At 38.3% G+C, this 26,101-nt stretch overlaps 1 protein-coding gene and 1 long non-coding RNA gene across 2 annotated transcripts in view; one reads left to right on the top strand and one right to left on the bottom strand.

The window, feature by feature from the left end:
• Positions 1-664: 664 nt before the first annotated feature.
• Positions 665-4,218, bottom strand: LOC122112506. The gene is made up of 3 exons (XR_006148230.1): positions 4,043-4,218; positions 3,711-3,944; positions 665-1,540 (listed from the first exon to the last, which is right to left on the bottom strand). It is a non-coding gene; the product is annotated as an uncharacterized LOC122112506 (long non-coding RNA).
• A 531-nt stretch (positions 4,219-4,749) lies between these two features.
• Rb1 (RB transcriptional corepressor 1) overlaps positions 4,750-26,101 on the top strand; it is a 133,845-nt gene continuing 112,493 nt past the window's right edge. The window contains exons 1-2 of the mRNA XM_042685770.1: positions 4,750-4,992; positions 8,670-8,796. Coding sequence (XP_042541704.1) covers positions 4,862-4,992; positions 8,670-8,796 — 258 coding nt within the window. The 5' untranslated portion in view covers positions 4,750-4,861. The remainder of the gene's footprint in view (positions 4,993-8,669; positions 8,797-26,101) is intronic.

Consider the following 26,101-nt stretch of genomic DNA (forward strand, 5'->3'; position numbering starts at 1 on the left):
TTCAGTAAGTTCAGGATATTTGCTTTTGACTTTTATCTATAATGAAGAAGGCTTTGTTCATCTTTAACCAAAATTCATCAGAATACAACTTTAAAAAATTGTCCTATAAGGTTACACATGAGTGAACTTTCAATAAAGAAATGGACTCCACTCATGATTACTTTGTGTAAAGCTTATTTTGAGTAAATAGTCAAATGTCTTGGAAAGCTCATAGTTTCTTCATATTTTATACATATACAACTGTTATTTACATTTGACAGCTTCATTGCTTATGTAGTTGGCAGATGGTTTTAGCCATGAGTTATAAAAATGATTTCAGTAAGCAGTAAGTAAAACTGTACCAACACTTAGATCTTTAGTACTTTGGAATTATTTCTATGATTACTGTTTAATTTACTACACTATTACTAACACACTATAGATGTGTGAAGTTTATTCATAAGACAGTGAGGAATTTTTTCATGTGTATAATATAGGATTTAAAATAAAGGATAGGAAGTAGAGTTGTGGCTCCAGCGATATAGTACCAGCCCGGAGTGGAAAAAGCCAAGAAAGAACTTAAGGCCCTGAGTTCAGGGCTCCAGTACCAGCACCAGACAAACAAACAAATATAACATGCTTATTAAAGAGTATAAATTTTATTTCTTTAACTTAGCTATAAATATCAATATAACAAGCACAATTAAAATTAATGACTGAAAATCAATGAGTAAATAAATACATTTTCACAGACTTTTATTCCTTTCAAGTTGCAGGAGACAAAATAACCTAAATGTCATTCATTGCCATATGGTCTTACTGCATACATGTGACAAGGACAAGCCATGTTATCTCTAACTCATCATACAAGTTAGAGAACTTGTTAGAGAGCTGTTCTTTGCTCTAATTCTGTGTAATGAGAGGTGTCCAGTGATTATGTGTTTGGAAACTGCTGATATGCCAAAGTGCTCTAGAACTTATCTCTGCTTTGTTTTGAGTGAGAGCCTTAGTTTGTAACCCAGATTGGCTTGGGATTCACTATTTAGCACAGGTTGGCCTCAAACTCCAGATCCTTTTGCCTCAGCCTCTGGAGTGCTGGGATTGCAAGTCAGCATGATTTGATACTTACTCAAATTTGTGGACTAAACAGCAGTTTCCTGACTGGTACTGGTACAAGGACCACACTGCCTAGTATTGCTCCAGAGGAATTCCCTCATAGAAGTGATAGCAGAAAACGAACAAGAGTTTACAATGAGAAGAGAGAAGGGAAACATAGATTTATGAATGAATAGGGAATTTTTTTTTAAAGAAAGGAGTAATTTACTGTGTAAACTGTAAAAAAGCTCAAGGAAATTGACGACCCCCAAAGAAGCCACTGATCTGACAACTAGGACACTGGTTCCTTTGAAACAAGAGTGATTTCAGTAGAGTAAAGCATTGGTGACTCAGTGGTTTCAGCAGAGTATATATATGGTGGTGGTGTTGATGAGCCAGGCACATCTGGGGAAATGGAGAAATTGGGGAAGTAGTACAAACCAAAGGAGACTGCTCTTTCAATGCGCTGCAGTTAGATAAAGAAAAAGAAATATTGTGTAAGGTTGGCCAGGCAAACATGGTGAAGAAAACTTGTTAACTAGTGGAGACAAATAGTTTTCTAATGTCACTGAAGGAGTCTCAAACTAAAGGTTTCCTTTCCAGATTAAAAACTCTAAGAAAGCTTTTATTTTATTATTTATTTTTGTGCCAGTCTTGGGCTTGAACTCAGGGCCTGAGCACTGTAGCAAAGCTTTTTTTGCTCAAGGCTAGTGTCCTACTATTTGAACCTAGTTCCACTTCCAGGTTCTTGGTTGTTAATTGTATATAAGTATCTCATGGGCTTTCCTGCCTAGGCTGGCTTCCTGCTGTGATCCTCAGATCTCAGCCTGGATTACAGACTGACCCATTTGTGCCTAGCAAAGTGTTTATTTTTGATATTACATCAATCTTTTAAAAAATGCAATGTGTGTGTGTGTGTGTGTTGATCAAAGGAAACTTCTTTTTACTGAATTACACATCCCAATGTGTGGGTCATCTTCTGAATCTCATTATTGGGAGTTCTTAAATCTTAGCATGTATAACCAATATTCAAGGCTAAAAGTCTCCATGTAAACATTCTTATAAGTTGGAGCAATTTTGTTTGAAAAGGTGAAGTAAAAGTAATAAGGCAAAACTTTGAGTCCCCACAAGGGGAAATTCTCACTTTACAAATTTCCCTTGCTTTAGGAGCCACCATATTTTTTTTTTCATTACTAATGATCAAGTAAGTAAATGTGACCATTTTATTATACTTAGGCACTATAATTCTAAATTTTTATTAAAGGTTTTAACTTGTAAAAATGGTATTTTAAATTCTCAGGGGAAAAGGAAGAATTTTTGTATATCCTTATTTAGATTGTTTTTCAAGTTTCTGAAAATAAAGTGAACGTAAATTTAAACCACATTAAACATTTGTTAGTGAATAATGCCAGATATTCCATTCCAAGAAGCATAAGTGAGTGAAACAGAAATAAATTCTCTAAAGTTTACTATATTGTCAGTGGTCTCCAAAAATTCTCTTGTATTTATTTACCAATTAAACCAAATAAAAATTTAAAAAAGAATTTGTAATTTTTAGTACTTCTTTGAAAAAAGAAGGCTGTGGTGGAGAATGCAAGAATTTTGGTTTCCTCAGTTATCCCCAGGTTGTGAGGAAGAGAAATATATTTAAAATGCACTAGGAAGTAAAGCTAAGTTAAATCATGGTAGAGATACATATCATTTTGTAAATTGGTAAGCCTCTTTTGATTTATCCTAGTTGTGGTAAATCTAAGATGTTAATAAACTAGGTTTAAAAAAGCAAGTCATTTCTACATATAAAGAACATTAACATCTATTCCAAGAATTTTCCTTGGCTTTCCCTACTTTTGTTTATTTTTATTTTTTATTGTTATTATTTTCCCTACTTTTAGCCAGCAAGCAATTACTGTGTATCCTAAGACAGCTAAGTTTGGTCTCTATCCTGAAGGGGCTCACAGGAAAATGATCAGTTATGATGCTGAAAACAACAGCTCAGTTGAAGTCAGTTCTAGGGTTGGTTAAATCAAGAGACTGTTACTGAGGATTCAGAACTTTTGCTATTCTTACTACATTAACCTCAACATTTCTGCTTGTCTCTTGGTTAGTCTATCTCAGCTTTCAACAAGTGCAACAATTAGCAAGTGTGACATTTGCATAACAATTAAGAGGTAGGCTTTTGTCATTCCTGTATCTCTTTTTACCAGGCTCCTAGCCAACTATCTTCAATCTTAACAAAAGTTAAAACAGCATCCTGAGTTCTTGCTCCTATGTGGTGCAAGGTGAATGGAGCTCTTGTTTTAGTCATTCATTCTATGTGACTGGATCTGGGTTTGGCCCTAGCTCCTCTCCAAATGGAGAACTTCTGAAGTTGGGCAGGACTGGCTAGTGAGTAGGCCAGTGTTTGCAAGCCTTCACACATCCTGACATACTTTATGATACACAGAGAAATAAAGAACCACTACACAGCTTCCTGGGGATAAATCCAGGCTTGTAACCTACTTGATGCCTCAATCCTTGTGCAGCTGCTCCAAGAGGAGTTTCTACCTGAGCACATCTGCACTTGATTCACAACAGCTATCGGAGTTGTTCTGGGAGAGCAATTTAGAGTGTGTTAAAGAGAGAAATCGTGTACTTACCGTAGAAATCTATTAATATAAACAAAGAGCTACAACTTCTAAGCCCATATTCAGTGGTGGTAGTTCTAGTCTGCTCTTTTCTGATGTCTGTTTGCAGCACTGATGTACTTAGGATACATCTGGTCAAATATTCTTGGGTTCAAGTCGTTGCCCATCACTTGAATGAACTCTTCTGAGTCTTTTTCCCAATCCGAAACGTGGAATGCTAATCCTATCCATTCCGAGGAGCTGTTTCTGAGGATTAAACGAGATGATTATGTAAAACACAGGACTTAGAAAGCTGGCCTTAAACTTTAAATTGGCTACCAAACTTCTTTTCAGTGGCTACATACAGTTTCTCTGAAGATCCTCCTTAAACGGTGTCTTCCGTTTTCACCCCACCCAGACCTTTTATTGTCCTACAGTCTGTTCTTTTCCTGTCTTGGGATCCCGACGGGCTGGTCAATTGCCTCTCCGCGGTAACTCCCACTAGCGATAGGCAAAGTCCAGCCCCTACTCCGGTTCCACGTTTGTTTTTGTTTTGGCCGACAGAGGTCCGGGGATTGGGCGGGAGCAGCCGGGAGCGGAGGGAGGCGCGGCCGGAGGAGGGAGAGGGGCGTGCCCGCCCGGGGCGCGAGAGCCCGGGGATGCCGGCGGCCTGGCTGCGCGCTGGCCCCGGAGAGCCCCACAGATAAAGGATGGGGTCCCGAGGTCACCTGTCAGCCTCTTTGTGAAGCTGCCCCACCAGCGCACCGGCTGCGACCGGAGAGGTTTTGGCGAACGCCGATGCAGGCAGCGGGCACAGGCTTCCGGGGTAGGAGGGAAAAGGGCGGGAAGGAGAGGCCCAGGCTTCCCGCCCAGTCCGCGTGCCCTCGTCCGGGCCCGCGTCTCACCCGGCGCCCCGGTTCCCCCCAACAAGACGCCGGCAGGCCCGGGGAGCCTCGCGGACGTGACGCCGCGGGCGGAAGTGACGTTTTCCCGCGGTTGGACGCGGCGCTCGGTTGCCGGGCGTGGGGGGGGGGGTGAGGGCGCGTCCGGTTGTCTCAGGGGACGTCCACATTATTTTTGTAACGGGAGTCTCGGGAAGGGACGGGGCGTGCCCCGCCGCGCGCGCGCACCCGCCCGCCCGCGCGTCTCCACAGCTCGCCGGCGCCAGCCCGGGGAAGCGCGTCATGCCGCCCAAACACCCCCGGAGAGCGGCGGTCACCGCCGTCGAGCCCCCAACACCCCCGCTGCCACCACCACCACCGCCTGCGGAAGACCCGGAGCCAGACAGCGGCCCCGAGGACTTGCCTCTGGCCAGGTGAGCGAGCGCCGCGGCCGCCGCGGGCCCGCGGGCGGGAAGGGCGCGCGGAAGGTGCGGCGCGCGGGCGCCCTGCGGAGGCACCGGCGGCGGCGGCGGCGGGGGTGGGGGGCGCATCTTTGTCGTGCGTGTGTGGAGGGGGACCGGGTCCCCGCCGGGGCACGACCGCGCTCGGGCTCCTTAGTGCGGCGGGAGCGGCGGCGGTCGGCGGGGGACCGGGCTGCGGGCTCGCGAGCGGAGGGGAAGGGCATCTCTCCGCCGGGGTCGCGGCTCCGGCTTGACAGGTGTCGGGCGGGTGGGGCTCGGGTTCCTGAGCGAAGTGACAGGTGCAAGGCTTCTGCGGCGGCCGGCGGCCGGCGGGGAGGCGCCGGCTCCGCGCGAGCCCCCGACGGGCGCAGCCCAGCCGAGTGAAAGACGCAGCGCGGACCGGTGTCTGCCGGAGAAGGTCTTTCCTACGGAGATCTGGAAGACTCCGGAGTCGTTTGGAGACTCCCCCATTCCTTCTCTCCCATCCTCTCCCCCCCCCCCCCCCTCAATTTGGTTCTGCTGCAAATCCAACAGTTGAGCGAGCGTTTGCGTCCTGCACAGTGCAGTCCTGGGAAAGGCCGATAAAAAGCCTCGAACGTGCATTGCTGGAGTCGTGGGTGTCGATGGCCCCGCGAGGGTTCCCGGCTGAGCGGCTTGGTGGGGCGCGGGGGGGGGGGGTGCCCTTCACTCAGTCCTGCCAGGCCTTGGGGGATTTAAAGTTCTGGCGAAGCAGAACTCTTGAGAGGGACTGGTAAGTGGGCAAAAAGTTTTTCTTGGGATATTGTACCCAAAATGCGTGCAAGTTTCCAAAACTTTTTTTTTTCCTTTCTCTGTTGAATAGGACTTGCGTGCCAATCGACGTTGGCATGCCTCAGTATTTCGTCCTTTTGTTTGTTTGTTTTTGGTCTTTTGCCTTTGAGTGTCCCCTCAAAGGTGTGCACCCTTCTTTTCGGGGTTATTTTTTGGGGGGGGGGAGTACGGAATCAGTGGGGTTCTTGCTAGCAGGAACTTTTTCTCTTCACTTACTAAGTGAAATCTAAAGCAAGTCCGTGTGGACGCAGTGGAACATGACAGAGAGATACTGTATTTCAACATTTTTTTTTTCCAACGGTGTTAACTCTATTATTAAATAAAATCGAAAGAGGATTGTTGATTTGACTGGTTTTACTTTAAGGCCACAGATCTGTTGGCAAGGGAATGAGATCAGTTTATGCCCCCTCACCTCTCTCTCCCCTATTTTCATTTTTCACCAACACCTCCATCCAACCATTGTTTTTTTTTCCTTCCTCTCTTTCTTTTTGTTGTTGTTGTTGTTTTGATACAGACTCTAGCCCAGGCATTCCTAGAGCTCACCATCCTCCTGCCTTGTTCTCTCAAGTGCTGGGATTACAGGCCTGTGCCACCATGCCTGGTGACCAGGCCCCATTTTATCCTCACTGAATAGTGCCTTTCTTTCTTCTGCCCAGACTTTAACAGAATTAAGACAGGATTGTAAAAGATAGGAAAAGAATTTTGGTAATGGACTTTTACAAAGCTATTTAAATTCATATATTTAATTAGATTGTCTTAAAGTTCCATTTAAAACCTTACTCAGTGGTAAACAAACGAACCTAGATGGAAGGTGTTCTAGAAGAAGTTTTTTAAATTGAATTCTGATGTATATAAAACTTTGCAAAGAGCAGCGATGTAAAAAATTCACCCTAGAATTGAAAGAACATTGTTGATGTTACTGGTTTTGAGACCAGAGATCTATTGGCAGGTGAATAGGATCACTTCTGCCTTATTCTCCATGATCAACGATCTCCTGCTTTTGATAGAGTTTCTCTATCTCAGGTTTGCCTAGAGCTTACCATCCTTTTGCCTCATAATGGATTTGTCTTATAATGCCATTCACACACATTTAGAACTGTCTTGTTATTTTAGAGTAAGCACAGAAATTGAAGTTCTGGCTATCACCTGGGACGTTGGCTCTTTCATTTTCCCTCCCTCAACGCATTATGTTATACCTAATTTTGGGAACTATCAGACATTCTCCTCTAAGTCAAAGCCATACAAATACAGTCTGTTCTTTGCTATTTATATCCACAAAAGTCAATAGGTCAGACAGTAGGTCTTTGTAGATTAACTACAGTTGTGTGCTTAACAGGAATATGTACTCATATTCTGAGAACTGTCAGGTGAACTTTGTGTAAACATCATAGAATTCATGTAACACAAACCTAGGTTGATCTACAGGTTAATGTCTTGATGTGGCTTCTAGCTCCAGTCAGGAGAGGGGGGAATACCAGATTTATAAGGCTGCTACTGGCTTACACAAATTTTTATATCAAACTTTTAAAATAAGTGGTGGTTTTAATGATAAAATTTTAGTATCGTACAAACCAATATGATTTTATTTTCAAGCATTATGTACTGTATACAATTACATGTACTATACTCTTTATATGACTTGTGCATTGTATTTGTTTATGCCAGCATTACTCAAAACAAGTAAATAGTTGTGCTACGTTATGATGGCTAAACTGTCACTGAGTGGTAAGAATTTTTCAGCTTCTTTATAATCTATAGGACTACTGTTCCATATTCTGTTGCTGACTGTACTTAGTAAGGATAGTACCACCATTTAGCAGTCTGGGAAAAAACCTTGCTTTAGGGATGCAGTGACAGTGTTCATTTCTACTTTGAGAGTTGGTATTTCTATTGAACTATCTTTGGCCTGTGTAATGTAATTGAAAGTGAAACTGTGACTAGGAACAGCATGCCACGGTCATGATTGAAATAACCAAAAGTTAATGAAACTTTGAAGGAGTTGTTGGCAAGCTAGAATGTAGTCAGGGTATGTTTTATAGAGTTAAACTATTGGGGTCCTGTCATGGTTACTTCTTACTTGCTATGATCTTGATTGAGTGCTTTAACGTCTTTGATTTTGTAGAGACGTATAAAACAAGGATGGGAGCACTTTGCAAATAGGGCTCATGTGAGGACTCAGTGAAACCATGCATCTAAGGTACTTTGTACCAGGGTCACAGTAACTACTCAAAAATTAAGCTATTCCTTATACTATACTATATCATGGGTAATAAATTATGCTATACTATAGGTATTAAATGAATGAAAAGGAATTAGACGGTAAGAACTTACTGGATGACTATTATGTTTAAGAAAGTTTGAAGAGAAAGAGCAGGAATAAGTGATAATTTATAGCAGCTTAATAATCATGTAAGATTATTATTAGTAGGTAGTAATTAGTAGGTAGTAATTCTATGAAACATTGATAAGTATAGACCACAGTTTAGCCAAGTCATTGGCATTGAAATCACTGTAATATTATACATGGGCTTTTCTCTTGCTATTATCCCATTTTCCCAAGAGGATGAGCTATTTTGCTTTCTTTACAAAACTGTTTTGCTGCTCTAGAGTATATTTGATTTACCATGTTTTCACCATGTGGTATCCTTATTTTGGAAAATCATGAAAAAGATAAACATACGCTTAAATTCTAAGTATGATTTTAAAAAAATAAGACAAAGTACATAGTCATGTTCCCTTTTAGAATAGTGCTATTATGTATAAACCTTTGAAACAAATGTTCACTTAACCAGTTTAATTTATAAGTGTGTGCCTATTATATGACTATTTTCATTTGGTAGGCTTGAGTTTGAAGAAACGGAAGAACCTGATTTTACTGCATTATGTCAGAAATTAAAGATACCAGATCATGTCAGAGAAAGAGCTTGGTTAACTTGGGAGAAAGTTTCATCTGTGGATGGAGTATTGGTAAGGATTTTCTTCAAGTTTTTTTTTTTTTTTAACTTTTTCCTGCTTTTAAAAATAATTACAAATCACTGTAGAAACAGAAAAATATAAAGAAAATAAAATCTAGTAATAATCATTACCCAGAAGTAACTTACTTCTTTAATATTAAGAATGTTTTTTGAAGAAAACCTCTCTACATAAATCTCTAACGTATTTTAAAATAAATCTTAAATACATATTTTATTCACAAATACTTCATTATTATACAAGAACTTTTTAAAAATAGAAGCATATCTTATGTATATTGCATTATATATAAAATTATCATACATATTTAGTTTTTAACTTTTTTGGCAGTACTAGGATTTGAAATCAGGGCTTTGCACTTGCTAGACAGGTGCTATACAATTGAGCCAGTCCCCTAGCCCTTTTTTGCTTTAGTTGTATTTTGTAACATAATGTCCTGTTTTATTTATTAAGCCAGCACTGGCCTAAAACAGCAATCCACCTACTTATTCTAACCATAAAGCAAGGATTACAGACATGCACCATCAAACTCAATTTGTTAGTTAAGGTGAGTTCTAACTTTTTGCCTGTGCTGGTCTTAAACTGATCACTTCCTCCTGAGTAGTTGGGATTATAGGTATGAAACACAATACTTGGCCTTATAAAATACCTTTTAATATCTTCTAATATATAATCATTGCATAGATTTTCTGATTTTTCTCCGAATTAGTTTTGTTAGGATTCAGGATCTTTGATAATATTTTGATATATTTCTTCAAATTTTATTTACATATGTATATATATGCATATATAATAATTACAGGAAATAACTACTATTTTATGTTTATATACAGAGTGCTTATTGAATGCAAGAACTTTACAAATAAGTCATTTTAACAACCCATTGAGATATGAAATATAAAATCTTTTTTTTTTTTTTTTTGGGGTCCAGTTGTGGGGCCTGAACTCTGGGCCTGGGCACGGCCCCTCAGCTCTTCAGCTCAAGGCTAGCGCTCTACCACCTGAGCCACAGCGCCACTTCCGGCTTTTTTCTTTTTTCTTATGTGGTGCTGAGGAATCGAACCCAGGGCCTCATGCATGCAAGGCAAGCACTCCACCACTGAGCCACCTTCCCAGCCCTGAAATATAAAATCTTTTACTCATAAAATGTGTAAACCTTTCATAGATGAATATACTGAGTATAGGAAAGTTAAATAACTAGACTAGGATATAATATCAGATTGCAAATTCTGGATCATAAAAACAATGCCTAACACAGTCTGTTGTAACTTACTAAATTAATAGATCTCTGATATTTTGTTAGAATAAATTCTTACAAGTTGAATTACAGAGTTATAAGCTATGAACATTTTTGTGACTTTGAAATTATTGCTAAATTGCACTTCAGGCTGATGTTTTGAATGAAATTATTTCTCATTGTACTATAAGAATACTGTGTACATATACATATTACTACTAGTGCATGTCTGTCTGGTTTTACTGATTAGTTCAACACAATGAACTACAATGAACTATGTCTCTATGTGGCCCATTTTTTAAAAATCTGTTAAAAACATTTTAAAACTCTGGCAGTTAGAGAAAACAAGTTCCAATGATCTGAACATAGTATCAGACTTCTTGTTTAAAATGAGAAGATTATGTATCTTGAATGAATGACATTATCCCAAAAATCTATATCTGCTGACTGACTACTTTATGTACAAAGCCTTTTTAAAACTTATGCATTTAAAAGGAGCAATAGCTTCCTCAACATTACCTTTCCCCAAGTAATTAAGCTATAAATTTTCAGAAAAATTGGAAGAGATAGCTATAATAAACAATATATTGAATACAAATAGTTTGCAGTTTGTAAGTGTGTTGAATTCCAAATCTGTAAGTATGGTAGTTAGATATTCATCATTGTTCAGACTTTTTAAAAAATTGAATTATAACAATAATAGTATTAATGTAGAAGCCCTTTCAGCTTTAGAATTGAATAGATATACAAATAAATGTGACTACTTCCTTACCTTACCCTTTCTCTTCCTGGCTTTGTTCTTAACCTTTCCTGAGAACTGGCATAGTTTAAATCTCATTTCCTAGTGGAGCTTGTGATGAGGACTAGAATACATGAAATCATTCCTGGTGATGTATGGGACAAAGACAACCGAAGAACTTCATGTTACTATTGGGACCTGGAGTACATTTTTAGAGGACATAATAAAAGATGAAGATCATTTATTATAATTCAACAAACCTCTTCTTTGAAATGTTATTTTAAATGATAGTTTAATTGTTTATATTCAGCCTGAAAATTTAGCTTCCATATACACAATAAATTTTAAAGGAGAACATAATGGAGTGCATTCTGAAAAGCAAATATAATGTTAGAATGAACCTGTTACCTGTGCAGGTAATCTACTGACAGTTGTCTGTCTTCAGGAGAAGAGGCATGTAACAATTCAGGGGAATCCTTTTGACTGTCGAAAGTAGACGGTGTGAAATAAAAAACAGGCTAAGATTGGATTCAGACTGAACTGACTCAGGTCTCAGCTCTACTATTTATTAGTTCCAAAAGAGGTTGATAATAACTTCTAGATCTTGAAATTATTGTGTAGATTAAATAGATTAATTCATATCAAGCACATAAATGGCAAGGAGTAACTATTGGGTTATATAAATAGATAATTTCACTTTATGCACCAGCTTAGCTGGTGCTCATGGCTCATGCCTATAATCCTAGTTACTCAAAAGGCTGAAACCTGAAGGATATCAGTTTGAAGATAGCCATCAGAAAAGCCCATGAGGCTTCATCTCTAAAATAACCAACAAAAACTGAGCAGGACACATGGCTCAAGTGTTGTGTGCCAGTTTTGTGAAGGAGCAAATAAAGAAAACAAATAACCTAGTCTGGTAAATTTATTATTCGTATAGTTTTTTTTTTAGGAGAATTTAATAATCAGTTTCAGAGCTATGGGGTGTGGCTCAAGGGGTAGAGCACCTACCTAGTAAGTCTAGGCCCCCTGCACCCCAGAAAGTCAGTTTAAAATATGTGTTTATGTGTGTGCGTGTCACTGGGGATTTAACTTAGGGCTTTGCATATATCAGGTAAGTATTCTACTACTGAGCTGTATCTCATCTCTAAATGATTCAGTTTTTAAATGAATGTATAGTGATTTTGTTGTGATGCTTTTGTTAAAATCTTCTTCAGTTCTTCAGAGTCAGAAAAGTTGTTGATATGTACATGAAAACATTTTCTTTTTTATTAAAGTTTTGTAGTATTTTGTCTAGGAAAAAACATTTAATGTACAATGTATGACTGCTGTTATAAAATTAGATTTTGACCATGTTTTTCTAGCAAATGAATAGAATTTTTTTTTGGGGGGGGGGGGTCCGGTCGTGGGCCTGAACTCTGGGCCTGGGCGCTATCCCTCAGCTCTTCAGCTCAAGGCTAGCACTCTACCACTTGAGCCACTGCGCCACTTCCGGCTTTTTTCCTTTTTGCTTATGTGGTGCTGGGGAATCAAACCCAGGGCCTCATGCATGCAAGGCAAGCGCTCTACCACTGAGCCACCTTCCTAGCCCTAGAAATTTTTCATTAAGAAATGGACTAAGTCTGGGTGCCAGTGGCTCACAGCTGTAATAGTAGCTACTAAGAGGCCAAGATCTGAAGATTGTGGTTTGAAGCCAGCCTTGGCAGAAAAGCCTGTAAGATTCTAATCACCAATTAACTACCAGAAAAGTCAGAAGTAGAACTGTGGATCAAGTGGTAGAGGGCTAGCCTTGAGCACAAAAGCTCCGGGACAGTGTTTGGGCTTTGAGTTCAAGCCCCAAGATGATTGGCACAAAAAAAGAAGGAAGGAAGGGAGAGAGGGAGGGAGGGAAGAAGAAAGGAAGGGACTTAGGAATGCTACTTATATTATTACTTGAAGTAAATCTGTTGCGAGAACTTTGGTTTTCTTTCTGACTCTTGAATGGCAACGTGAAAGAATGAAAAAGGCCTTGAAAAACTATAATTGTGCCTTAGTCCTACCTTATCTGAGGTTTTGTTTTTCACAGCTTCAGTTACCTGTGGTTAACTGTAGTCCAAACATGTTCAATGGAAAATTCCAGAAATAAAAATTCCTAAGTTTTAAATTACTTGTTGTTGTGAGTAGTATGATGAAACTTCTCAGTGTCTCACTCTGTCTTCCTTTGTCTGCATATTTATGCAGTATATGCTACTTCCTGTTAATCACTTATCTGGGTATCAGATTGACTCTCATGATTCATGTATTCAAAGAACTCTTATTAGTGATCCCAAAAGTAGGAGTAGAGATGCTGGCAAATTTGGATATGACAAAGAGAAGCCATTAAGTGTTTCCTTTATCATAGGTCTATATGTATTACACACCTTAGCGATACTACAAATTTGGTTTCAGGCCATAATAAATTGGATATTGCAATAAAGTGAGTTAACTTGTGGTTTTTGTTTTTGTTTCCCAGTTCATATAAAAGTTAGGTTTATACTGTTCTATAGTCTGTTAACTTTGTAATAACATTGTGTCTAATGAAAGTACATACCTTAATTTAAAAATTCTTTATTCCTTTGTACAACTACTTAAAAATACTTTATAAAATACTTTATTTTCAAAAAGCTAACAATCACCTGAACCTTAAGCAAGTTGTAATCTTTCTGCTTGTGTCAGAAAGTGCTGATGGCTACTATTTTTTTGTTTTTTGTTTTGCCAGTACTGAGGCTTGAACTCAGGGCCTGGGCACACTGTCCCTGAGCTTCTGCTCAAGGCTAGCACTCTACCACTTGAGCCACAATGCCACTTCTGGCTTTTTCTGTTTATGTGGTACTAAGGAATCGAACCCAGGGCTTCATGCATGCTACGCAAGCATCTACTACTAAGTCACTTTCCCAGCCTACGGACTGCTTTTTTAGTGAGTGCTGAAGGCTGACTGTGGTGATTTCTTAAAAGTATGAATTTGCTGTATAGGTTGATTTCCTTTCATAAAATGTATGATGTTTGATAGCATTTTATCACCAGTAGAATTTCTATTTCATCATTTCAACAATTTTCACAGCATCCTCCCAAAAAATAGATTTCATCTCAGAATACCACATTCTTTAGTCATCTAAAAGAAGTCACGACGGGCTGGGAAGGTGGCTCAGTGGTAGAGTGCTTGCTTTGCATGCATGAAGCCCTGGGTTCAATTCCTCAGCACCACATAAGCAGAAAAAAAAAAGCCAGAAGTGGTGCAGTGGCTTAAGTGGTAGAGCGCTAGTCTTGAGCTGAAGAGCTGAGAGACAGCGCCCAGGCCCAGAGTTCAGGCCCACGACCGGACCCCCCCCCCCCCCAAAAAAAAAAGTCATCTCTCATCCATTAGTCTTTTATCATGAGATTTTAACAGTTCATTCACATGTTCAGGTTACATTTCTTATTCAAGTTCTCTGGCTATTCTACCACACCTATGTTACTTCCTCTGCTGAAGTCTTCAATTGATCAAGTCTAAACTTCTGTTAATGTAGTTTTTGTTTGTTTGTTTGTTTGTTTGTTTTTTGGTTGATTGTGAGGCTTGAACTCTGGGCCTGGGCACTGTCCTGTAGCTCTTCAGCTCAAGGCTAGTGCTCTACCACTTGAGTCACAGCGCCACTTCCGGTTTTCTGGTGGTTTATTGGAGTCTCACAGACTTTCCTGATTTGTCTGGCTTTGAACCATGATCCTCAGATCTCAACCTCCTGAGTATCTAGGATTACAGGTGTGATCCACTGGCGCCCAGCCCAATGTAGATATTTTGACGACCTCCCTTAAGTCACAAATATTTTGGTTGCCTATAGAAAGGTAAGTCCGTTCCAGAAAGTTTTCAGTTTTTATTATCCAGATCCATAAGAGAGCAATGGGCAGCCACAGCCTTACAAAATACATTTTTTAAATGATTTGAAAGTCTGGATTATTTGTGCATGGATTTTGTATCAGCAAGTATGCAAGCACAGTGATTATGTTGTACATTTCCATCAGTGGTCTTGAGTGACCAAGACTTTTCAGTGTGCAGTGACTTTTTTTGTCTTGTCAGTCATGGGGCTTGAACTTAGGACTGGGGCACTGTTCCTGAGCTTTTTTTTTTTTTTTTTTTTTCGCTCGGGGCTAATGTTCTACAACTCTGAGCTACAGCTCTACTTCTGGTGGTAAATTAGAGATAAGATTCTCACAGACTTTCCTGCCTGGGCTAGTTTTGAACTGCAATCCTCAGATCTTAGCCTCCTGTGTAGCTAGGGTTGCAGATGTGAGCCACCAGCTCCCTGGCAGCAGTGACGTTTTGAAAATTGTCCTTTTTTTCCTGAACAGTAGGTCTCAACAGTGCAACCTTGTTGCAAATAACTACACTGCCATCCAGCCTTTGTTCCATTTATAGAGCAAATGCAGAGTATAGTTTTTAGGATACTTAAAGGCTAAGATTTTCAAAATAGTAAATGAGCACTGGCTTCAGTTTAGGTTTAGCAACTGTATAAGCCCCTAATAAGAGAGTCAGCCTGTTCTTTGAAGTTGGGCATTGACTTCCTTTTAGTTATAGAAGCCCTAAGTGGCATTTTCTTTCAGCATATGTCTGTTGCATCTACATTGGAAATCTGTTTCATGTGGTCCTTTCATCAGTGATCTTAACTTGATCTTCTGGATAACTTGCTGAAGCTTCTACATCCTTATTTGATGCTTCATAAACTTTTTATCTTCTGGAGTCAGCTTCATTAAAACTCATGAGTCAACCTCAGCTGTCTTCATGAATTTCTCCTGAAGCTTTCTCATCTCAGCCTTCATAGGATTGAAAAATTAGGACCTTCCTTAGATTAGGCTTTGGTCTAAGAAGATGTTGCTTGTTAGTTCTCTTCAAGCCACTTAGGACCTTCCTTAGATTAGCCTTTGGTCTAAGAAACTGTTGCTTGTTAGTTCTCTCCAAGTCACTCAAACTTACTCTATATCAGCAATAATCAACTTTCTCTGTTTCATTTTCTTCTCACTCACGATTTGGCTAATTGACACAGATGCCTAACTTAAAACTTACTTTGGCTTTTAGTGTGCCTTCTTTACTAAGCTTAATCATTTTTAGCTTTGAGATTATAAAGTGAGAGATGTACTAGAGGCCATTATTGGTTATTAGCTGGTCTAGTATCAATACTGTTGTGTCTAAGGAACCAGAACACCTATATTTATCATTTAAATTTTCATACGTGGGTATAGTTCATGTTATAATAGTAACATCAAAGGTCATTGATTGCATATAGTCATAATAGGTAACTGAAAGAAATGTGAAGTATTGTAAGAATTATCAAAATGTGACCAAAAAAAAATGTATGAAGTGAAACTGGATGTGGCGGAATATACTTGTAATCCTAGCACTTGGGATTTGGAGGCAGGAAAATCCCAAATTTGAAGATGCAGAGCAAGACCTTGTATCCAAAACAACAACAACAAAAATCCCTTTAAAACAAAAGAAAAACAGAAACAAAATGATCACAAGCTGTTGAAAAAATATTATCAATAGGCTTGTTCTATGTAAGGTTATTGCAAATGTTTGAATTGTGAAAATTATTTTGAAGTGCTATAAGGCAAAATGTAATAACTTAAAGTATGCCTGGAGAGATTTATCTTGGCTCATGGTTCTGGAAACTGGAAGTCCAAGATCTGCATCTGGTGAGTGTCTCATGCTCTGCTTCTTAAAATGATGAAAAAGCAAAGGACAAGCAGGAACATGCAGAAGAAAAAGAAGAAAGAAAAAAACCCTGAAGAATGGTCTCACTTTATAACCAGCTCTTGTGGTAACTAATCTAGTTGTATCAAGTAAGAATTCCCTTGAGGATCCAGTGCTACCAGAATGTCATTAATCTCCTTTAATTACCTTACTCACCTCTTCTAGGCCCCACTCTAATATTACTACAATAGCAATCAAATTTCAAGGTGCTTTTCAGAGGGAACAAACCATATTCAAACTACAGTAACTTCCTTGGATTCCTAATTATGTCAAAACAGTTCATAAAGACCAGTGTTCCCCTTGGTTTCTTCCTTGCACTGCTGTCTATAATCTTTCCCCAGCAAGCTAGTTAGAGTATTTGTATGAGTCATATTTTATGATTCCTCTCTTTTAAGGATCACTGTCCTTAATTACCTAGTGTCTAATGTCTTGAGTTAATTTCATTATTCATTCTTTGGCTTTTTAGTTGTTTCAGGCCAAACACTAAATCTGGTTCCTGTTACTCTATTATGACTTAAAAGTGTAAGTCTTCAGTTAAATATTTTTCATAACTTACTGTGCCTTTCTTTTGTTAGTATTCCCACCAGAGTGGTATTATTTGTTATAGTTGATGAACCTACATTACTCCTTTGTTTACCGCCTCCCCAAGTCCATAGTTTACATCAGGAGGGTTCAAGATTAGTATATATTATGTGGATCTTGACAAATATGTAATAATATAAATCTGCCATTATGGTGTCAGTGTTCCAAAAATCTTAATGTGCTTTGCCTTTTCTCCCTCCCCTCCTTTAAACTCTTTTTTAAAATAAACAACCTTTTGTTCTCTGTTTTCAATTTTGTTGCTTTTTGTTAGACTTGCTCTCTCTTTTTACTGCTTGCTTTGTTTTTATATTTTCCAGTTTCTGAAGGTAGAAGCATATTTCACCAAATTGAGCAGTTGATTTTCAAATATAAACATTTAATGTTATAGTTTTTTCTAAGTTATACTTTAGCTGTAAACCATATATTTTAATATTTTGTGTTTGCATTTTTTTTAGGTAATGGGGATTGAACTCAATGTTATTTCTATTTTTATTCTAATTTCTATTGTGACCTCTTTCAAATTGATTTAGAAGTACATTGTTTATTCCAAAATGTTTTTCTGTTTTCAGGCTATGTTTTATTGTTAACTTTTTTCTTTTTTTGTTGGTCATGGGGCTTGAACTCTGGGTCTGGGTGCTCAGGCGAGCACTCTACCACTTGAGCTACAGTGCCAGTTTATTGTGAGCTACAGTTTATTGGAGATAAAAGTCTCATGGACTTTCCTGCCCAAGCTGGCTTTGAACCGTGATCCTCAGATCTCAGCCTCCTGAATAGCTAGGATTACAGGTGTCAGCCACTGGTACCTGGCTCATTATTAACTTCTTACTCAATTCTGTGCTTTTTTGTTTCTTCACAAATCTTTTCTGAGGTTGTCAGGTAGAATGCCCTGTTAATTCAGCTGAGTGATCATGTTGCTTAGATTTCCTATATCATTTTACATTTTATTTCCCTGTGTATATTGATTATTGGAGAGTATGTGATATAACACATTAACAGAATGAAGAAAGAAATCACAGGATCAACTCAGTAGATGCCACAAATTATCCTTTCATAATAAGAATTCTTAAACTAGGTATAAAGGAATGTATCAACACAGTAAAGGCCATATATGACAACCAACAGCTAACATTGAACCCACTGGTGAAAAATAAGAGCTTTACCTGTAACCAGTTGACATAACACATAGAAAAGTAATAAAATTGTACTAGTTTGTAGAAGACATGGTTTTATATATACAAAGTGGTAAATATTCCATTAAGTAATTGTCTGAATAAAAAAATTCAATAAGAAGCTGGGTGCTGGTGGCTCACAACTGTTATCCTAACTACACAGGAGGCTGAGATCTGAGGATCATGGTTCAAAGCCAGCAGGAAAGTCCATGAGACTCTTATCCCAATAAACCATTAGAAAACTGGATGTGGTGCTATGGCTCAAATGGTAGAGTGTCGCCTTGAGCTGAAGAGCGCAGCGACAGCAGCCAAGCCCAGAGTTCAAGTCCCACGACAGACCAAAAAAAAAAAAAATATCAATAAGATCATAGGGTACTACATCCACATAAAAAACTATGTTGTTTCTACCCACAAATATATAATGAACTATCCAAAAAATTCAATTTATAGTAGTAGCAAAAAGAATAAAATACAAAGAAATAAATATTTCAGTGCAGGAATGCATTGAAACTGAAACATTAATGAAAGAAATCAAGACCCAGGTAAAGGTAAAATCCCACATTCATAGATTAGAAGAATTAATACTGTCAAAATCCCTCCCCCCATATTATGGAAAGTACATAGATTCAATATAGTGTTTATTAAAATTTCAACAGCAATTTTTATAGATATGTGGGAGGGGGAGCCTAAAATTCCTACAGAACCACAAAAGATTACAAGTAGTAAAATCAATATTGAACCGAAAGAGCAAAGATGGTGGCATAACACTGTGATTCAAATTATATTATTGAGTTAAGGTAATGAAGAGTAGTATACTGGCTCAAAAGTAGATACATAGGCCAACAGAACAGAAAGCACAGAAATAAACCCAAACGTGGTTAGTCTTTGGCAAAGGTATTAAGTATACACAACAGCAAATGAATAGTGTTTTCAATAAGTAGTGCTAGTTTTAACTGGATAGTCATCCTTATGGGAAAGAGAAATGAATTATACCATCAAAATTCAAAATGAACTAAAGTCTTAAACTTAGGGCTTGAAATGATAAAACTGCTGGAACTAAACGGGAGAAAACCCTCACAACATTGCTTGTAGCTTTTATTTTGCTTCATTGAGGTAGAGCTTGTTGTGTAGGAGGATTGCCTAGAACTTTGTAGCACAGGATGACATGGAACTTACAATCCTGTTTGGTAATAAATTCTTGTTAAACACCAAAAGCACAAGCAACAAAACCAAAACTAATAAGTGACTACATCAAACCAAAAATTATCTGTATAGCAAAGGAAACAACGGGATGAAAAGGAAATCAATGGAATGGTAGAATTTATGAAATGTTTGCTAACTATATATCTGAAAAGAGGTTACATGCTAAATATGTAAGGGACTCATAATAGTGAAAAAGCAATCAAGTCAAAGTTGAGAAAAGGACCCAAATAAACATTTTTTTAAAGAAGACAGGATGGGCCGGTCACCAGTGGCTCAGGATGCTAATCTGAAGATCATGGTTCAAAGCCAGCCCAGGCAGAAGTCCCCATGAAACTCTTTATCTCCAATTGACCATTCAAAAACTGGAAATGGCACTATGGCTCAAGTAGTAGAGCACTAGCCTTGAGCACAGAGAAGCTCAGGGACAATGCCTAGGCCCTGAGTTCAAGCTCTAAAACTGACAAAAGAAAAACAAAACATGATAGCCAATAAGAATATTAAAAAGCGTTTATCTTAGCTGGGCACTGATGGCTCATGTCTGTAATCCTAGCTACTCAGAAGGGTGAGCTCTAAGGATCAAGGTTTGAAGTCAGCCCAACCAGCAAAGTCTGTGAGATTTTTATTTCTAATTAAGCACCAAAAAAAGCCAGAAGTGGAGCTGTGACTCAAGTGGTAGAGTGCTAGCCTTGAGCAGAAAAGCTCATGGACAATGAGTGCCCAGGCCCTGAGTTCAAGCCCCCAAACTGGCACACATACACAAAACCTTTTCATCTTTGCTAATCTTTAGAGAAACACAAAAACAAAATCTACAGTGAAATCCTTACATATTTGGATGGCTGTTTTTTAAAAGTGCAACATAACAAGTATTGGAGAAGATATGGAGAAAAGAGAAACTTGGCATGTGTTGGTGGTTTTGGAAATTGATAGATTCTACAGAAAACAATATGAAGGCTCCTTAAAGTATTACAAATAAAATTGCCACATGATCCAGCAATTCCACTTCTGGGGATATATCCAAAGGAAATGATGTCAGTTTGTAAGAGATACCTGTTTTCCCATTTTTATGTCAGCATTATTCACAGTAGTCGAGATGTGGGGACAGTTCATCTGTCAGTGGATGAATAGGTAAAGACAGTGTCATGTGTGTGTGTGTGTGTGTGTGTGTATTATTGTTCAATTTACAAAATCTTGCCATTTGTGGCAACATGGACATCATTAAACTAGTAAATAACAAACAACTAAAAGAGAAATACTTACATAGTGGTATATAAGAAACTCTTTAATGCCCAGAAAAAGTGTGGGAAATAGGAAGATGTGAATCAAAGTGTAAACTTCATTATAAGATGAATGAATTTATTATATACCCTGTTTTTATATTGAAAATTTTGAGTTTATTTTATAAATATTTTCATTGCATATACACAAAAAAGAGTAACTGTGAGGCAGTGGGTATGTTAGCCTGACAGTGTTAACTATTTCACATTGTGTTTGTATGCATATGCATATATATATATATACATATATATATACATATATATGCATATATATATATACAGGTAAAACCTCTTGCATACCTTAAATATAAACAATTTATATCACTCATTTATGCCTTAAGAGCTAGAGAAATTACATCTGTTTATTCATTATTGGTATTTTTATTTTTAATTTTTATTTATTTTTTTGCTGGTCCTGGGGCTTGAACTCTAGGCCTGGGCGTTGTCCCTCCACATTTGTGTTCAAGTCTAGTGCTCTACTACTTGAGTCACAATTCCACTTTGGCTTTTTGTTGATTAATTGGAGAAAAGAGTCTCATAGCCTTTCCTACCTAGACTGTCTTCAAATTGGAATCCTTGTATCTCAGCCTCCTGAGTAACTAGATTTACAGATGTGAGCCACTAGGATCCAAGAATGTGTGATTATTTCTGTGTGTGTGTGTGTGTGTGTGTGTGTGTGTGTGCGCGTGCGTGCGTGCGTGTGTGCGTGCAGCCTTGAACTTTGGGCCTGGTTGCTGACCCTATGCTTTTTTTTTTTTCCTGACATAGTAGGCAAGTGCTCTCTACCACTTGAGCCACAGCGCCACTTCTGGCTTTTTCTGTGTAGTTTATTGGAGATAAGAACCTCATGGATTTTCCTGACTGGCCTGACTTCAAACAGCAATCCACAGATCTCAGCCTCCTGAGTAGCTAGGATTAACAAGTATGAGCCACTGGTACCTTGCTGATTGTATCTTTTTGAGTGTATCTCCTTTAGACAATGGTCTCCAAAAGTTCATCAGGGAGCTTGAACAGAAATGAAGTTCTAGGACAGTTATGCATCCTCGATTAGAAAATAGGTCTAAGTTTCTTTGGTAGTCCTACTAGATTCCTATCGGGGTGAATGGGAGCTGAAGAGACTAGTGTGGAACTAACCTTATTTTGGTGATTCAGTTGCTGCTTCTCTGTTTATACTAAGAAAAAAATGGGGACCCCCCCCCCCAAAAAGCCACTCCATCATACATTGGATATGGCTATTGTCACAATTTGAAAACAATACCAACCAACCACTTTTTTTTTTTTGTCGGTCGTGGGTCCTGAACTCTAGGCCTGGGCGCTGTCCCTCAGCTCTTTGGCTCAAGGTTAGCATTCAATCGTTTGAGCTACAGTGCCACTTCCGGCTTTTTCTGCTGAAATAGTGCTGAGGAATTGAACCCAGGGCTTCATGCATGCAAGGCAAGCACTCTCCCATTGAGCCACGTTCCCAGCCCACAATCAACCACTTTTAACACCATTTTATGTTAGACTCTTAGGGTACAGAAAAGGTATTCTTCTGCCATGGAGATGCTTACAGAGTAGTTGAGGTGGGACAAGTGAGCAAGCAAATCAGTCACAGTTCAGTTAAGAGTATAAATAATCCTGTGCTTTGAGTTTATAGTGTCCCTAAGGAAGGGAGTCTCAGGTGCTCATCTTTTGGGCAGAGTGCCGGATAATCCGAACTTGCCAGGTACATGTTTTTCTGGGAGTGGAATCAGTTCTTCCCTCAAAGGTATTATATGACTGGTGGTTGATTCAGGTAGTGTTTGCTGAAGCATGTTGTATCAAAAATGTGATTCACATTCAAGCAGGATTAGCTTCTGCATTCTTTCTCATAACTGCCACTTCTGCATTTTCTTTTTTTTTATTATTGTGGAAATACCATACAGAGGGGTTACAATTACATGGGCAAGATAGTGAGTACATTTCTTATCAAGCATTGTTGTCTCCTCCTTTGTTTCCCCTTACCATCCTATATTTTCTTTTGTGTATATGGAAGAATGTCCTTAACAGTTGACTGTGCTTAGGTAATGCTATTACAAGGTGGAGGGCTGGTGGTTATGGCATACTACCTTATTATTCTTTTTGTTCGTATATGGCACATAGCAGAGGAAGAAATCTAAGCATAAAAGACAATAGACAGCTCATTTTCCCATTTTCTGTATTATTGCCCTGTAATATACTTACTGTAATTATTTCTAACCACTTAGTCTCAGGAATTAAATGTAAGGATATATCCTTTTGACTTGGAGAATATATTTCAGATTTTTACTTTGCTCAACATATTTTTAAAAACTTTAGAGGGAATAATTTTTGGGGAAAATTCAGTTCAGTAAGTATTGTTTTATATGATCAGAGGCATAGAGGCATTGCACCTCTCGATTCTTCCCTTAAGAGTATATTCATTTGGTCTCGCTGTGAGTGACTGCCTGGAGACCTGTATTAAGTTATTATGTCCTGGTGTATTTTAGATCTAGCTTCCACATATGAGAAAACATGGATTGTTTGTCTCTCTGAACTTGGCTTACCTCATTTAATATGATTTGTTCTAGTTCCATCCATTTTCCTGAAAATGACATAGTATTCTTTTTATAGCATTTTTTCCCCCAGAGCTGAGGCTTCCACTGAGTTAAATCCCCAGCCCCATAGTGTTCTTTCTAATGGCTGTGTACAACATTGTATGCGTATAGGTACCACATTTTTTGGATCCACTAACCTATTGTAGGGCATCTAGGCTGTTTGACAACTTGGCTATTATGAATAATGCAGCAAGAACATGAATGTACAACTGTCTCTTTATGGTATCCTGTCTTGTGGTGTTCTGGGTAGATGCCCAGGAGTGGTATGGCTGGGTTGTAGGGAATTTCTATGTTTAGTTTTTTGAGGATCCTCCAGAGTGCTGTCCAGAGTGGTTGTACTAGTTTACATTCCCAAAAGTGCAATAGGATTCCTTTTCCCCCACATCCCTGCCAACATTTGTTGTTTGATTTCATAATGTGGGCCAGTCTTACTGGGGTGAAACAGAATCTCAGTGTTGTTTTGATGTTGAGAATTTCCTCATATGTTTCTTTGCCATTCTTACCTCTTCTGAGAAGTCTCACCTTACCTTTTTTTTTAAATCCATTTAGTGATTAGTTTATTAGTTTGGGGAAGGGTTAATTTCTTGTATAATTTTGGATGGTAGGCCTTTGTCTCATATATTGCTGGTAGAGGACTTCTCTGTCTGTTGGCTGCCTTTCTAGTTTAGTAACTACGTCCTTTGCTGTGTAGAAACCTTTTCATTTTGATGTAATCCCATTTGTCAAGTCTCTCTCCTATCTGCTATGTCCAGGGACTTTTTCAAAAAGTTTCTGCCTCTGCCTAGGAGTTCTAGTGTTTCTCCTAATTAAGTGGGAGTATTTTTAACTTGAGAAATGGCAATTCAAATTCATGATTATTTTCTAACGAAAACTGGTTCCAAGATTATATCACCACTTGGTGGAGCTCTTTTATAAGTAAATGTGTTGTTAAAAAAGTACATGTAAGTTGTCAGTAGAGGATATCATTAGTGTGCTGAATGATAGCATAAGTAGCCTCTTTACTTATTGATTGTAGATTTTAATTTAAATAGCAATACATAGGAAATTAAAGTTTTGATATTGTAAAGATTTTTTAACCAGAATTATTACAATTCGTATAACCTGCCACATACAAATTTGGCATTTTACTGACCTTTCTCAATTGTAGCTAATTGAGAAAATATATCTAGATTAATGAAGGAATGAAAACTATTCATAACCTTACCAATTGTAGAGATAATCACTAAAATTTTATGCATATATTTGAACTTTTCTTCACCTTTTTTGAGTTCTTACAGAATTTGAATCAACATATGCAAGTAATTTTATATTCTGTGCTTTTTGCCCTTCAACATTATATCTTGGGTATTTCCCCATGTCCTTATAAAATACTCGTTGAAATGTTGTAGGGCTTTTATATTATTCCATGATATAGCTCCTGTTTTAAGATACTTAAGTGTTGCTTTTGCTATTATAATTCTTTGAACACCTTTTAGATAAGTCTTAGTTCTCCAATATTTTTATTCAATAAATTCTTAGATATAAAAACTGAACTTGGAAGCATTTTGATACACACTAATGAAAATCAATTGATGACCAAGTTTCAGCATTTTCAAAAGTTTGTTGAAAAAATATTTGTTTTGCAAAATGTGTATTCTTTGCTTTTTCCTCTAAGTTTTACTCTGAATTGATTTTGTTTCAACAGTTTTTAAATTGCTATTCTGAACTTCTTTTATCTTCAAGAAAACTTATCTTTGAAAACTGAGAGAACCTGAGTAGCCTGGTCTGATATCTGTATAGCAAAAGGGATGTGTGTTCGCTATGTGCAGTATTATGTTCTGGGAGATTAACATATCAACTTACAGATTATAGGTTGTAAATCACCATTGGAAAATAAGGCCTGGAATGTAACAGAGTAGTCAAGTTGTGTGTTCAGTGTGTGATATTGTTAAAAAAAAACTTCCTCTCTTTAAAATAGGATTTTTAAGAAAACGAAAACAAGCCATATCTGAAATAAAGGCCATACTTTGCTCAAAAGAAAGTTCCTCAGGTCTTTAAAAATCAGAAACTAGTTGAGTACTGTTGGCTCACACCTGTAATCCTCGCTACTCAGGAGACTGAGATCTGAGGATCATGGTTCAAAGCCAGCCTGGGGAGGGAAAATACTTGAGACTATCTCCAATTAACCACTAGAAAATCGGAAATATTGCTGTGTCTGTGAGTGATGATGCACTCAGGGACAACACCCAGACCCGGAGTTCAGGTCCCATGACTGACAAAAAAAAATATCAGAGACTATAGAACATTTCATTCAGGAATTTTGTATCAAATGATCTTGATTTTGTACAGTATTGTGTGAACTATATTTGAATAAAACTTGGTGTTTTAGGGTTGGAGATACAGCTAAGTGGTAGAGTAGTTGCCTATCATGTGAGGGCCTGGCTTCACTCCCCAGAATCAAACACATAATTTATTTTTATGTTTAAAAAAGTGGTTAAACAACATAAGCTAAATTTTAGCTACTTTAGTTTTTTCATCTGTTAGCCTTTAAGAAAAGAAAGATGAAAGGAATGATGAAAAAAAAAGGAAGGTAGGAAGAAAAGGAGTTGCTATAAGCAGGCACGTTGAGAATATTTTTATTCAACAGATGATAGTTAGCAAAGGATAGAGAAGCAAACAAAAAACAATAAGAAGTAAGCATGGCCGGGCGCTGGTGGCTCATTCCTGTAATCATAGCTACTCAGGAGGCTGAGATCTGAAAATCATGGTTCAAAGCCAGGCCAGG

The sequence above is a fragment of the Dipodomys spectabilis genome, unplaced genomic scaffold (assembly GCF_019054845.1).
Source record: "Dipodomys spectabilis isolate Male_0828 unplaced genomic scaffold, ASM1905484v1 ptg000095l, whole genome shotgun sequence".
NCBI lineage: Eukaryota > Metazoa > Chordata > Mammalia > Rodentia > Heteromyidae > Dipodomys > Dipodomys spectabilis.